Below are 15,483 nucleotides of genomic sequence, written 5' to 3'. Positions count from 1 at the left end.
GAATGCATGAACATCCTTATTTCTGTCTGAATATTCAGAGACACAACTACTGATGTTATATAAGATTTCTTGCTCATGAACAGTTCTTAAATGAGAGCTCTCTCTGCCTAAACACCAGCTATAAATGAACAGTGATTTTGACTTCTTAAAGGTGAACTCAAATCCAAGTTTTATGCTACAGAGACTTCAAAGAAAAAAATGAATGCCAGATCTCAAGGGTCTCACAGAATCTCCAATGCTATTCAGGCTAACAGTGCTCCCACTTATGTTTCAATCTCACTGGAAATTAACTCAGTGCTACAACATGACAGAGTATATTAATTACAATTGATGACTTTGCAATGAATACTAACTAAACTATTAAAAAGAAACAGCTTATTAAATGGTGTCAGCAATTTATTGTAACACACTACCAATTAGTCAAGTAGTATTTAATATAACAACTAAATACGATAAATTAATTTGATATTAATTTGAATACTAGTGAGCAATACCTTGGTGAAGATTTTACTCAAATACTGTATTAATGTACTATTAAAAATCAATTGCCATATAAAATTTAATATAGGAGCAACACCACTCAAATATGGAATGAATATATATAGGAGTGCTTTCTTTTCAGCTTTACAATTTAAGTTTTTTACAGCTTGATTTAGGAATATTCCATACAGTTGAAATAACTCATGTGGGACAGGAAATAATACAGGTTAAAACCCAAACCAAATACAAAAGCCCCAGCATTCAAAACTAAGTTTATTCCTTGATATGTTATGTTTGAACTCTGTTCAATCCTTACCATGAAAGGCTGGTGTGAACTGAATATAGTATAGACTGTATAGTGCAGAAATAACATTTTCATTATATGTCATACATAGGTAAAATTATACAGTTTCTTAAAGAGATAGTGAGCAGGGAAAGTGCAGACAAGCAGAGAGAAGCAGCTTACAAATCAAATAATATAATCATTAAGACAATCACATAAAAGAGAGTTTGAGAATGAATTCAAATGTTTATTCCCTCTTATGAGAGAATGGAATGTTAAGGGTTAATAACTCAAACAATTGTCCATTTGCAAGAGCAGCTGGGTGCTTTGCTGAGGCCAGGTTTGCATCCCCCCAAGTGAAGGAGAGGAGGAGAGGTTTTGGATGTGTGGTGGTGAAACCTCTGATATGCGTAAGAACAGCCCAGCTGCAGAGGGGGTGAGTACCCATCACCAGAGGATGACCACTACACACTGACCTTTGCTTAGCAAAAAGCTGAGCTTTGAGCCAGATAAAGGAACAGGCAACTGGCTCAGATGCAAAACTTAATTCCCAGGGAAGTTATCCGGACGTTCCCACATAGGCCTGAAGGTATTCATCCCTTCTGATAAGGCATAACTACTTACACTATGCTGAGAAACATGGTTATGTCTCAGAAAGTGTTATAAATGTAATAAACTATCAAAGAGCCATGGAACTTTATGTAAGGACTTTCCCCACCCTCAACAGATCAAGACCACAACCATCACTTCGAGCAACGGACATCTAAATTACAACAGTTTCATTGCTAGATCCTCGTGCTGTAATATCTCTCCTCTCCACCATCTACTTTTATCCTTTCTTTCTCTTTTTTCTTTTCCTTATATATTTTCTTAAAATATGTTTTTACATTTCCATAGATTATAAAGAAAAGGCCACATACTTTCTTTCCATTGTAACTAAATTGTTCTAAAATAAACATGCCACACACACATATATAAATATATATATGTATAATAAATTTATACATTCTGGTAATTCAGTGTCATTTCACTCTAATCCTGAGAATTCTTGTTGTTTCTCTCACACGCCACCCAGAGTGAATCAAACTACCTTCCCCTAAACCCACTGTCTAGACCAGAGCATTACATAATTGTTACATCAGACAGGATCCCTTGGATGTGGTGGACTGATCAGTGTGGTCTAAAGCTGTTTAGGGTTTTCTGGTGTGACCTGGACCTGCTGCAAGGTATTATGTGGGAGAAAGACAAGTTGACTCTCAGAGAGGGTTGTGAGGAGAAGGACATTGACTCTCAGTGGGTTACTGAAGGGTGTAACTACCACGAGCAAGTCAAATGGTGACTGCCTGCTTGTTACGAAATTATAATGATAATCTTTTTTCCGTCGGTATGACCTGGGTACATCAGACCTGCTGAAAGGTTTTCTGGTGGAACCTCGGCCTTTTGAAAGGTTTTTCCTGGGAGAAAGCCAAGCCAACCCTCAGAGAGGGCTAATGGGAAGAAAGACATTAACTTTCTGCAGGTTAATGACAGATTCAAAAGGAATGACCACCCAAGATGAGTCAAATGGAGATTGTACCCTCCTGATGGAATTAAAGTCTTTTGAAAAGACAAGGCTCCTACATCTGAGCTCAGTACTTTGCAACTCACTGTAAAGGGATCTCCACTAGGGTTTTCACTCCTTGCCTTCAGTAATCAGTCAATCTTTGTCAAGTGGGAAGAAAAGAATTAAATGTCTCCTGTCTTTCAGAATTCCATCAGTTTTATCACAGTGCACCATATAAAGGAGTACCAAAACTAAAAGGCTCATTCCTCACCTTTTTAGGGGATTGCTGCAAATTATAAAGTCACATTTCAAAAAGTAATAAGGAGATGATTTAAGTGCAAACAGATGCATGCATTTGACATTGCAGTCTAAACTCCCTTCTCTGCCTCAGCCCCTACTTCTTGGCCACCTATCTCTGGAGATGTTTGTACTCATAGGTATCTTGTTTTGTTAAACATTTCTGCTTTTGCACATACCCTACTCCTCACCAAGTCTGAGAAGACACAGAATCCATTTGGATTTTTTTCCTTTATAAAGTAGATGTGTTGAAGGACCTTGTCTTTTGAATGTTGTGTTTTGGCAGACTTCCATAGTTTAGCAGATTTGGGAAGTGAAGAATCTAAATTGGATCTTTGTAAGCAGCTGATATTTACAGAACAAATTTTGTTTACTACGTGCTAGTTTAAGCTATGTAACAAGTGATTTAATGTGTTTTAATATGAAAGCAACCTCTTAATTGTATAGATCTTGTTAGAACACAGTAGGTGCTATTTCGTGTTATTTCTCCAAGAATGTGTATCCCTCTCCTCCCCTCCCCTCCCTTCCCCTCCCCTCCCTTGCCCTCCCCTCCCCTCCCCTCCCCTCCCCTCCCCTCCCCTCCCATTTCCTTCCCTTCCCTTCCATTCCCTTCCCTTCCCTCCCATTCCCTTCCCTTCCCTCCCATTCCCTTCCCTTCCCTCCCATTCCCTTCCCTTCCCTCCCATTTCCTTTCCTTTCCTTTCCTTTCCTTTCCTTTCCTTTCCTTTCCTTTCCTTTCCTTTCCTTTCCTTTCCTTTCCTTTCCTTTCCTTTCCTTTCCTTTCCTTTCCTTTCCTTTCCTTTCCTTTCCTTTCCTTTCCTTTCCTTTCCTTTCCTTTCCTTTCCTTTCCTTTCCTTTCCTTTCCTTTCCTTTCCTTTCCTTTCCTTTCCTTTCCTTTCCTTTCCTTTCCTTTCCTTCCTCAGACTCAAAACAATTGTGTATAAGTTGAAACAACTCCTTTATATCCTTCCTAGAGGACAGAGAAGTCTCTCCTACCCTTGCAAATGGAAGTTTCTTGTAATTTCTTATGACCTCTAATAAACTTTTTTTCATTTTGCTTTCATGGTCTCCTGGTTCACCAGTTTGTTTGGTTTTTTTTAGGAATGCCTCAACCTATGAGCCTTTCAATTAATTTTCTAACAGTAACACAACTCCAACATAGAGCGCTAGAAAGCTCCTGAATAGTTTGACTTAAAGCAAACTCTAAAGTAAGTAAAGTATGTTTAAAAGCATAGTCTTGGTTTGTTAGATGAGATTTAGAAAATCTGCCTTAGTAACAATTTCCTGGAAAGAGCCTGTGGATCCTGTTTAAAAGGTTATTGATGACAATAAGATAACATCAAAAACCTGATTGTGACAGTCTCCTTTAGGTGGGCATTAGCTTCAGAATCAGGGACTTCAATAGACTAAGTTGTTCCACCTCATTTTTGGACTCCACTATTCACCAAGCTTCTGAGATGCACACAACTTTGCGGATACGCAGAGGTGCGTGACTGCTCCTAAGCTTTACTCTTGGATCTGTACTCTAGGGGGACTAACTCACTAAAAGCTGGGTTTTGTCCTCAGGAAAAAGTAGTCAACTGTGAATGAAACTATAATAGAACTGCGCAATTATAGGTAGAGATAAAAAGAGTTATTGCTGGCAGGAAAAAGTGGTAAGACTATGTTTCCACACTCAGCCAGTTTTGTCTTCACAGTCATGAAATAAGTGTAAATGTATATACCTTTATACATTTGCAACTATGAAAAGCAAACAGCATAATGGGAATAAATTATATATGTAGAAGTAGTGTCAGCAACCCATCAAAACTGTAATTACTAATAAAATGTATGGTTTTGATTTTTTTTTCTGGAAAACACTGGAGTAATAATTAAATCCATAATAACAACAAAATAACAAATAATAACACAATAATAAACAAATGAAAGGGACAAAAGCTGTTTTCTGTTTGCAAATCTCAACTAGACAAAAGATAATCAGGAGAAACTTGTAGCTTGTTTTTCACCCACACACACAATACAAACCCAATAATTTTAAATGAAAAGTAAATTATCCAGAAGTAGATCTGAAAAATTAAACCATCACACATAGTCAAACAAACCAATTACAGAAGCATACCAGATGATAAGGTTAACATCCTTACAGGCCACAAGTTATTTCAGAACAGTAAAACCCCAGATATTTACATCAATACTCTCAAATCAAAAGATATGGGCTAGTGACATTTCTTTTCAAGATATGCATGCTTATCTTCCAGGTAGCCATGTGTCAGTATTACTAGAAATATATTTTTCTCTTGACATTATCTATAGACATGTGCTCATTAATTAATTCTGTGCATCACACAAAAGAGAAAATTAGCAGAGTTCCCCTCCCCTCATTCCTCTCAGTTACAGTAAATTTTGAGGAGAGGGGTAAAAAAGAACACTGTGAGTGTACATTGAGACGACATATCTCAAAGAACATCTATATACAGATAGACAGATTTTTTTCATTCAAATTACTGTCTGTGTCCTTTATACTGTGGAAAACTGCAAAAAAAGCCTAACTGCAGCATAGGTGCTGGAGTGAGTCACCAGTTCAGCAAAAATAGTGTGATAGTTCTCCCAAATGCAGTTACTGCGTCCGGAAAGATGGGAACCTATGTGGGAACTCTTGTGTAAAAAAGAGAGTAGAATGTCATAGCATGGAGAGAAAGCCACTGAAAATTATGATAATGTTGTTCATACAGGACTCAAGAGTCTTAAATTAATAGCAGCATTATGATGTTAGGCTAACAAGACCACCCAAGCTCTGCTTTTCCCTTACCTGGAAAATGACTTCAAAGAAGAAGAAATGGTGGAAAGTCACAAATAGTTCTCTGACCAGGAAAATTGCACATCATGTTTGAGATAATCCTAGAGGAAGGACTTGAAATTTTTTACTGGGATGGAGAAGGGCAAGACCTTAGGAAACCCTATTGGTTTGTTGGTTTTTTCAACAGCAGATGAAACTGAATACAACTTCTGTGATACAAATCAGTATGCGCTTGTGTGAATGTTTAGCTTAAAAACTAAATGCAATTAAATTTGAAGGGCTTTCATCCTGAATCTGATTAAAAGAAGCATGAAAGAATGTATTACGATGTGTCATAGAAGGACTGAAAAATCCTTGTTGATGTGCATATATCATGTATGAGAGTTTGGTCACTGTAGAAATCACAATTAGGGAGTAATAATCAAGAGGCTACTGAACACAGTAATGTTCCTATGAACTTGTGCCACTGAATTGAGACTAGATTTAATTCTGAATGTACATTCTAAATCCAGCAGATTTCAGGACAAGCAGTTGCTTTTCACTCTTCTGAGAAAGAAGTCTTTGTGTGAACTCCTTTTCAGAGTAAGAGGATATCTTCACCCCTAATGTCTTAGGTGCCATGGAAACAAGAAAAGGGATCTCTGTAAACCCTCTTAAGTGTTAAGAAAATAATCACTTATGAAAGCAGCTGTGCATGGCACTGAGCATGTCTTTCCCCCTCAGTTTCAGTCAGCTGCCTAGCAAAGTTTCTTTCCTTGCATTTGTCTTAGTTGCATTATAGAAATTTTTTTAGTTTGCTACACTAAAAGAGATGAAATGAAGACATAGGTTGAGTTAAAAGAGTTATTTAGATTATCTTATTTTAGAGAAGTGCCACTTATCTTTGTATGTTTTATAAAAAGTTTTACTAATCAGTTAGAAAGTGGGGTCTCATACATGGATTTAGTGACAGAAGTGTCTCAGGGCCAGTTGACAAATTTATTCAAAACTGAACATAAGAACAAAAAGGAAATGCTAAGCTCTCTGTAAATAAATTCCATTTCAACATGAATGATAGACATATCACATATACATAAGATTAGATGTGTATCACTAAATTATGCTTGGGAGAACATACAGGCATATCTGTGTCTGGCACCGTAAGTGGTTTAAATTCACAGCTAATTCAATGGCCAATACTTCATTAAGCTAATTATTGATACTTTGGTAGTAATCTTTGCAACTTTTCAATGTGTCATTCACAGTATCAGGATAACTAAGTGAGCATTTTCAAGATATCGGGTATAAATCTCTTATTACTGTAGATACTGTAGGAAAGACTTTCTAAAAGTTAACACAATTTACAAAAACATACATGACCATCACATAGAATGTCTCTTTTCTTCAGCGCAGAGATGACTAAAATTTTATGATATTTAAAATAAACTAAATATGTTTGAGTGGAACACCAAGAAGCCCTCTAGAAAGAGAGAAACCCCAAACAAAACAAATATATGAACAAACAACCCAAACCAAGAAAATATGCCAGGGCTGAAAATAGACTAAGACTTAAATCTAGAATTTCTAAATAAACGGCAAACTCCATATCATGTTGGTTTCTCTCCCATCTGTAACATCCTTTCATTATGGTACAAATAAAACCATTTTAAAACAAAATTTGAGATACTTTATGTTTTTCTATGTATCTTACATGCATATACAATGCAGATGACTTTTTTAGATATAGAGATCCATCTTTTCAAAACAAATAAAAGAAAGAAGCTGAAGCTGAGTTACTCCCTTTATGAAATAATATTTTATTTAAAACAAGAACCCTCTTAAGGAAATCCATTTAGAGGTGTATGGAAGTATTTGACTTTTCAGAATCATTAAGTCAGTAGCAGCTGATGAGATCCACTTGGCATGGTGGAGTTAAAACCATCTCACAAATACAGCAACTGCACAAATTTCATAAAATACGGTCCTAGAACTTCTCCAGGAAAAGAACTGTTCATTCAGTTTGAGTTCATAGTTACTGACGTTTAACAACAGCACACTAATTTTAAAAAATAAAGTTTAAAAATGCTGTGATGCAGTTTATAAACACTAAAAAATCCCAAAAGTTTAGAATTACAAGAATAACAACACAATATGAAAAAAAGACCCTTAAAACCAGCTGCAGGGCTCTAAAGTAGGTTATTTTCACCTAAAAGCTCTAAACATTGTTTCTCTACCCCAGAAGACAAAGTATGAAATTTATACCTTAACTGTGCCAAACATAAAGTTTAATAATTACTTCTACATTTTACCTCACATGACATTTTGATCTTATTTGCTAGCACGATTCTAATTATTCCTCCATATTTTTTGTTCTCTAAATAAAAGAGACATGCATTACTTAATCTTGCACTGACTTTAAAGTTTTTACAGCTTGGGGATCAACTGTTTCAACCCAAGCACTTTGTACCCTGCCCAGTATTCTGACACATGCCATGTGCTATTAACGACTTGATGAATGAAATGAAAGCATGTGACCACCTACCCACACACCTTGGCAGAGGTGCACTCCATACACGCCGACCACCTCCCAGGCAGGTGAGTTTGTTAGCACCTTCCAGGCGATATCCAGGAAAACAAGAAAAGATCAAGGAATCTCCAACACCAAAATGAAAACCAATTCGCCTACTGAAGGCAGGAACACCAGGGTCATCACATGGCTCCAGATCATATTCTGCAGACAATAAAACATAATATAGTATTATCTGGACAAGTTGTCCACATGGAAAAAACCAAACTTATCAAATTGCCTGCATTGTATGAGCATGGAACATCTGGAAAACATGTATTTCAGAGTTGTGTTCTCTACTAAAACCCAAAAAAGTACTGTTTCTATAAGTCTATTATGCCTATATATACAGTAATTATATATCTAATGTCCCACCCAAACTACATCTATTTTCTTAATTTCAAGAGCTGTAATCAGCTTGTACTGTAAGTGGTTTACTATAATTTTGTTTAATTACTTCCTTTGTATATAATTCCTGTTTCTTTTCATCTGAACTCCCAAACAGCTTTAGAAGTGAGACTTGTAGTTAAAATAAATCATTATGTAATGAAGAAAATCTAATTAAAAAATCAAACAAAAGGTTTGGTGAATGAAAGACATATGAACAAATTTTCAAAAAGTGTGCTTTTATAACTACACATCAGGAATAATTCAGGACGAGTCAGAATAAACTAATGGGTAAAAAATCAGGGCTGTTACATAGGAAGCAAATCAAACTCAGAAAATATCTGAACCATCCATTTCCCCATCTCCAAAGAGTATGCTCTGGAAGTATCACCTTTTGTTTGTCATGTTTTCTCATACAATTTTTTCCTTAGATAAAGGACCCAACCCGTGACAATCCACTAGCAACTACTTCAAGAAAAGATGTTGAAAGAGATCAACTTAACATCTAATGGAAAAAGTTTGATTTTATATTCTTCAGAATATGATCCAAAAGACCAAAGAGATCACTTCTAGTAACAGATAAGAAAACACATTTTCAAGAACATTTACCTTGGAGGTCAGAGGAAAGTAGGGTCAAATCTACTTAAACAGCTGATATGTGGAATAAAATAAATAAATAAATCCTTTGCTTTAGTAACTGTCTTGTAGGAAAGTTCTGAATATTAATGGCAATCTATAAACCACACCAGTTTCTGCTGGCAAAGGTTTTAAGTTTAGAAAACATATGATCTACTACCTCTGCTCAGTACTACAGAGGCTAAGCTAAACATGGAGATACACCGTAGTACACTTTTAGGTACATGGCAATTTTCATGACAAATTTCTATGTTAAATGACATTCAAAACAGGTTAAGGCCATCTCACTAAACACTTCTTACTAAGAAGAAATATATTCTGATTGTGCGAAAATACAGAAACAGAATCACCTATTTGTTTCATGAAGTTAATGTACCTCATAATATTTCTCAAAATGTGTATTTAATATAAATGACGACATATGCTGGCTCTGTATGTTGTAGCAGTAGTAGATAGGACATAAACCTTCAATTGCGTTCCAAAAGTTCTGTAATCCATATCTTTTGTTACTGCACAGTTCTCCCCCCTGCATCCACAATATTTTGTGTGTTTTTCTACAACTTGCTTAGTGCTCTACCCTTTTGACTTAGTGATAAACAAATTATCAGAGATATAATTTAGTATTTTTATTTACATTTTAAACTTGCAAAACTGCTGACCTCTGATTTGGTGAGTCCAAAGTATCCAGAATGAATGTATTTTAGCATTTCATAGGAGTAAATCCATCAGTATTGCGCTACTCAGTGAGGTAGTTTTTTTCCTTTTTAAAATAAGCAAGCTAAATGAGATGCATTACTCATAAATAGCATGGTCATCTGTAAGCATTTCCAAATCTCAATAAAACTTATTGACTTTCAGTTCTTGAAAAATTATGTGGGAGAGTTGGATGTGAGTTCCTTATGTACTCCTTTCATAGAATATCCATGTGCATGTGCATTTCAACTTCCACTTGATTCATTTATATGTGTCATGGCACAAGTGGAAGCTTCAGACAAGCCCTGCCTTAGTCTTGGCAACAGAACTTGTCAACATCTTAAATGTAAGGACTTATTCTGGTCCACAAGTTCTAATGATGGCGAATCAGATCTATTTATAAAAATTAATTATTTATTAAACAGAGATAACAGACCAAAGATCCTAATCAGAATTACTACACAGTATAAAACTAAAGAACTACTAGTAGATTACAGGCTAACATAAAACAATGCACTATTTCAAGGTACCTATAAGTAAAGCTAGCAAAAGAAATAGTATTGCAACTCACCACCGAAATGACATTAATGTACACAGATTTCTTCACTTAGCCCCTGGGAAGTTACTATAAAGCAGGTGTCCCTACTCATGGGAGAAACTCCACACATTTCCAGGATCATGTACAGAGGATTTCTGCTTTGTGAAAGTTTGGTGTGGCTTTTCTAGTTTGTAAGTGAGGTGTCTGTGAGTGAGAAATGCAGCTTGTCTTCCACATCTCACTTCAACAGGAAGATGTTTATTGGCAGGTGGGAGATGCCAGACCATTGGCCATTTTGGCCATGTTGCCAAAATGACTTGCTACAAGACAGCTCGTCCTGTTTGAGCTATTTGACCAATTAACAGCAACAGATGATCTCTTGCTGGGGAGTGAGATGCCCTGCTACAATATGCAAATCTGTAATTCTACTTCCTAGTAATGGAGATAGGCAAAGAAAATTATTGAGAAATGTATCTTAGATGTCATCTAGTTTTAGAAGACTGTAAATAAGAAGCAGTAACTTAAATGTTTCAAGTATCTTAAAGAGATAATTTATAGAAATACATCAATAGCTAATAAGTGTTTTAATTTATCTTTATATACACGTTTTCTATTTCAAAATCAGTCTTAAATTTAGACTCCTTTGTGAATCTGAGTTAGCATATCAGTGCTTTTTAAAAGTTTCTATAGTTGGTTTAGTAAAACAGTACCAGTTAGTTCCTTTCTTCTGAAGCAGTACCTTCTATCTTTGTAATTTTTTCCCCCTAATTTTCCTCCAAACCTCTTTTTCAACAATTTTGATGTTTCTGTGAGGACATGGAAAACTTCTTAAAACACTCAAATCACCAACATTCTTCTCAATTCTCTTGGCCACCTTTATAAACCTTAACCGGTTTTCTATGATAGAGACTATACAATTTCCATTAATTTTTTTTTTTTTACTGGTGTTTCAAAATGTTTCTGTTATCTACAAGTGAAATATCATCTGGAACTTTCTTCAGGATATTTAGCAGAATGGAATTCATTACCTGAAAATGTTATGTTGAAACCTTCATAAGAAATTGAAAAATCAGATATAAATCGAAGCTGTGCAGTAAAATTTCCAAAGAGGCCGGCTTTAATTGTAGGGGGTAAGACTGAGCCAGTCAATCTGGCTACTGGTTCTGTGAAGCTCCCATCTTCAGTGATGAGCAAATAGTCATGAGAGCTCTCAAGGTGAAAGGTATGAAAAACCAGCTGTACACCTTTAAAAGAATTAAAAAGGGAAGAAAGAAAAGCATTTAATAGGAAGTTTTTCTATTCCTTCATATGTAGGTGACACAGAAAGCAGTTCTTATGTTATATGGGAACATTTTGAGAAAAAGTTAGAATCAAAACCTGAAATTCTGAAAATAAAGTTTGCAGAAAGCACTTGAGCTCAGCTGAGTAATATGTGCAATGTGGATACTGGTTTAGCTCACTTTAAATCAATATTTCCCATAACAGAATCAATGGCATCCAGTGCTATTTGTATACAGCAGCCTGAAAATCCAGATTTGTATTATTTAGATGTTATTCAAGTTCCTGTATGTCTCTTTTACTTATATTATCTACCTTGATTTCATTGTTAACTAGGAGACATACTTTAATAGTTGGCTGAGATTTTGTATTTGTGTTTATTTTTGCCTTTCTTCCAACACAATTCTGGCTTTTTTTTAAACTTCAGGGAAGTGCCCATATACAAGGACAAAGTTTTATGTACAGTCTTGCATAAATATAGATTAATATTTTCTGGGACTGATCCTTTACTGACATCATGACTGTTTTTTCATTTACCAGCTTCCAGTCCAGTAATGAATTAAATTTTGACTTACAATTCAGTCTTCAAATACAATACATTTAAATACAATAAATACAACAAATTTATAAATTTACTGTGGGGAACAACATTCTTCTTAGAATGGTTTCTTATATATTTTACATTTAAAATGCCTTATGAGTTTTAAACAAAAAATCCAGTCTTTAAGAAGATTTTAAACAGAAACTTCCAATATACTTCTCAGTAAATTTTTATTATGTTTTGATTTTTGATTTAATAGTATGTAACACATTATTAGTACTCTCTGGGCTTTTTTGCTTAGGTTATTTTACACATTCCCCCAATGGATAAGCTGACAAGACCAACTATGCATTCACATGTTACTCTACGTATATGTATATGTAACATAAAGATATATATATGTTTTTGCTCTAATGGCTTAAGTCTGAAATCTAAGGCTACCAATACACAGATCAAATCTGTTTCTTTATGCTTAAAAATTGGTGAAGAGCCATCAACAAGGTCCTGACATCTTTGACTGAAAGAAATTTAGTGCTATTTAACAAGTAGCTATTATTTTCCCATATTTTACCTCTTATACACTTTTCCATTTTTCTGAGACTAAAATACATTGCCTCTGGCAACTTTTAAAAAGAATGCTTCTTTTGAAAAATAAACACAAACTGCTAATACCACATTTGAAGATACTTATTTTGGGAAATTAAACTTCTTCCCCAAAGGAATGGCAGAAAGTGCTGGTTTAACTCATAAAGGACATTTTTTAGCTATGTGTGTCTGATTTTTTTTTTTACATACAGACATTATATATATATGCAAAACAGATTAGATACTTACCCTTGCCATGAGACACTTCAATAGTCCAAGTGCAGTTTAAAGAGTTTGGGTAAAAATCAGGAAAACCTGGAGAAAGAACAGTTCCACTCTTCCCATGAATATATCCACCACACAAAGCTTGAGAAAAAAAAAAAAAAAAGTCATACAGAAAGCCTATCTTGTAAAAGGCTTTGAGAGAGAGAGAAAGTTCATTTTTTAACTACAATTAAAATTAAAAATACAGTCAAGGATTAGAATAAGAAGCTAATTAATCCAAAGCCACAACATTCATGTTTGACAACAATTTGTTTTCACCTAAATTAGTCCTTGAAAAGTTTCTTTTTCATCTACAGACTCTCCTGTTAGTTAGCAGAATACAAAAATAAGTAAAATTTTTTATTGCAAGTATTAATTCCTATTGCAGTAGTATGTAAGAAATAAGGTGGTTTTTTTTGTGAAGTAACTAAAACAATATTTTGTTGCTACTTTTCTTTCACTAAATATTTTGAAAGGCATACCTTCAACTGCATTTTTAACCAACAAAAATTCTTAAGTAAAAAGCATATTTTTTCAAATAAGTAAAAGTTTAATGACTACTGCGATGCTCAGGGGAAAAAAGTGTCATTTCCTCTTTTTCAAAGATTTAGACTGTCCCATCATAAGTAATTTATTTGGAATTGAATAATTTGAAAGACATGAGAACTATGCTAGAAAACATTTTATGCAAACTAGAATTTGTTAAACTAGGCTGTTCAAATTTGCATAGCAAATTAATTAAAGTTTAAGATTTGCACGCTGAATCTTATAAATACAGCATGACTGTGCTTTTCACTCATCTCTTGCTGTCCACTTTTTATGTTGTTTTTTTAAACTTTAATATACTAAATATTTTAACAGTAAAACAACAAAACATTAAGATGCTTTTAGTCTTCTTCCTCACATAGAGTGATACACTTTGCAGTAAACTAGATGGAAAATATACATGACAAAATATTCAATAAACTTACAGTACCTTTATGTAGATGTGTGTGTATATATACACATATACTTGGTTTATAGCTTAAGTTCCTTTTTTTCATTTCTTATTAGACTAAGGGTTTTGTTAAAGTTTTTAATGTTTTTTGGATTTATGTAATTTATATATTTATCAGTAAGTACAAGGAAAGGAAATGCTTCCAGCCTGGTTTTACCTGAATACATTTATTTCTGCACAGAAGTATGAATTAAAACACGTTTGACTAAACCAACAGTAAATATATGGTTGATAACATTGCTTAATAATAAATAAAAGCATTACAGACATCAGATTTATAGTGCCATAAATGAACAATAGTACATTCATTCAAAAATCCTTCTTATTCTGTAAACATCACAGAAGGAAGACTGTGCAACATTACTTAAAGCAGAGATTACATATTTCAAAATCATTTACATATTTTAAACAAAATTAAAAATATGTAATTAATGTGTTTGAATTTAGGTCTCACTTGAAAATTATTTTCATGTTCCACTTTGGCAGTACCATATTTTGACAATGACACATTACTTAGAGGGAACTTTAACCACCTTGTCTTTGTACACAGATTTCTTCCTTGTTGGCATGAAACAAAGCAATATGCTTCTTCCTTAGGCATTTATTCTGCTAAATTAATTTCTGAAGGTAAAATTTTGAGACCAACAATACTCTACAGATGACTGCAAAATGCTCATTTCCACTTCAGTTAAATCTGTTACATTCTGAAAATTTGGGTCACAACTTGTTGAGCCTCAAAAGGCAAATACACTAACAGAATGATTACCTAATAGAGTGTAAGTTCTATTTTTAGACTATTTAATACAATGGAGTTTAATCTGTGAGGAAGAGACTGAATGTATGTTGAACCCCTGTGTGTTGCTTGCCTAAAGAACATACTCCAGAAAGGCTTGACATTTTCTCATACACTCACACTGAAAGTGAGTGAAGGACCTGGGAAATAAAAACTCTCTTTCAATGAGTGAAAATTAACTAGATCTTCCTGAAGTTCAACATTCATATGCAAACAAAAGAGTAAAATATTGATATTTTAACTCAAAAATACATCCACACATTTTATTACAAAGTAAGTAGAAAAAGAAGCAAATACTATTCAAAGTTAAGGTCCCTTCGCATTCTTCAATTCACTGTGGCAAAGCAAACAAGGAAAGAAACCCATGAAAACAATGAAAAACTCTAAAAATGCTTTTTATCTGTACTGGTAAAGAAGGAATGAGTTGCAGTGATTATAAGGTGAGTGAGTTTGAATATTAGATTAGCTAACTTCTATAATTAACCTTTGGTGGTTGATATGTTTTGAGCAGGGGCAAGAAGGCTGTAGAGAGAGTTAGAAGATGAAGAAGAGTAGTACTCAGATTTAACAAAACAGATTGAAACAGAATGAGAAACTAAAATATTTTGCTGAATCTAAGTTTGTCCTCTGACATTTCACTGTAATAAATGAAAACCTTGGACCTGACAAGCAAGTTACAAATTCACTAATGTAAGTAATTTGCTCAAGCATGAGCCTTTCTGCTGTTTTTCTGTGGTTTCTATAAGAGGGATTTTGTAGCACCTATACAAGATTCCATGAAGAAATTTAGTTGATTCAGGGGTTCACAGAAACAGAACTTAGCCAA

At 34.4% G+C, this 15,483-nt stretch overlaps 1 protein-coding gene across 1 annotated transcript in view; it reads right to left on the bottom strand.

Annotated features, from left to right (window-relative positions):
* CSMD1 (CUB and Sushi multiple domains 1) overlaps positions 1–15,483 on the bottom strand; it is a gene marked incomplete at both ends in the record, with an annotated part of 1,098,128 nt that overhangs the window by 221,242 nt on the left and 861,403 nt on the right. Inside the window, 3 exons of the mRNA XM_082276664.1 lie at positions 7,922–8,110; positions 11,228–11,443; positions 12,853–12,969. Coding sequence (XP_082132790.1) covers positions 7,922–8,110; positions 11,228–11,443; positions 12,853–12,969 — 522 coding nt within the window. The remainder of the gene's footprint in view (positions 1–7,921; positions 8,111–11,227; positions 11,444–12,852; positions 12,970–15,483) is intronic.

The sequence above is a fragment of the Coloeus monedula genome, assembly GCF_965178545.1.
Source record: "Coloeus monedula genome assembly, chromosome: 2".
In the NCBI taxonomy this organism is placed as follows: domain Eukaryota; kingdom Metazoa; phylum Chordata; class Aves; order Passeriformes; family Corvidae; genus Coloeus; species Coloeus monedula.
The sequence above is the reverse complement of the archived record's forward strand: the minus strand, read 5'-3'. Positions and strand labels throughout refer to the sequence as shown.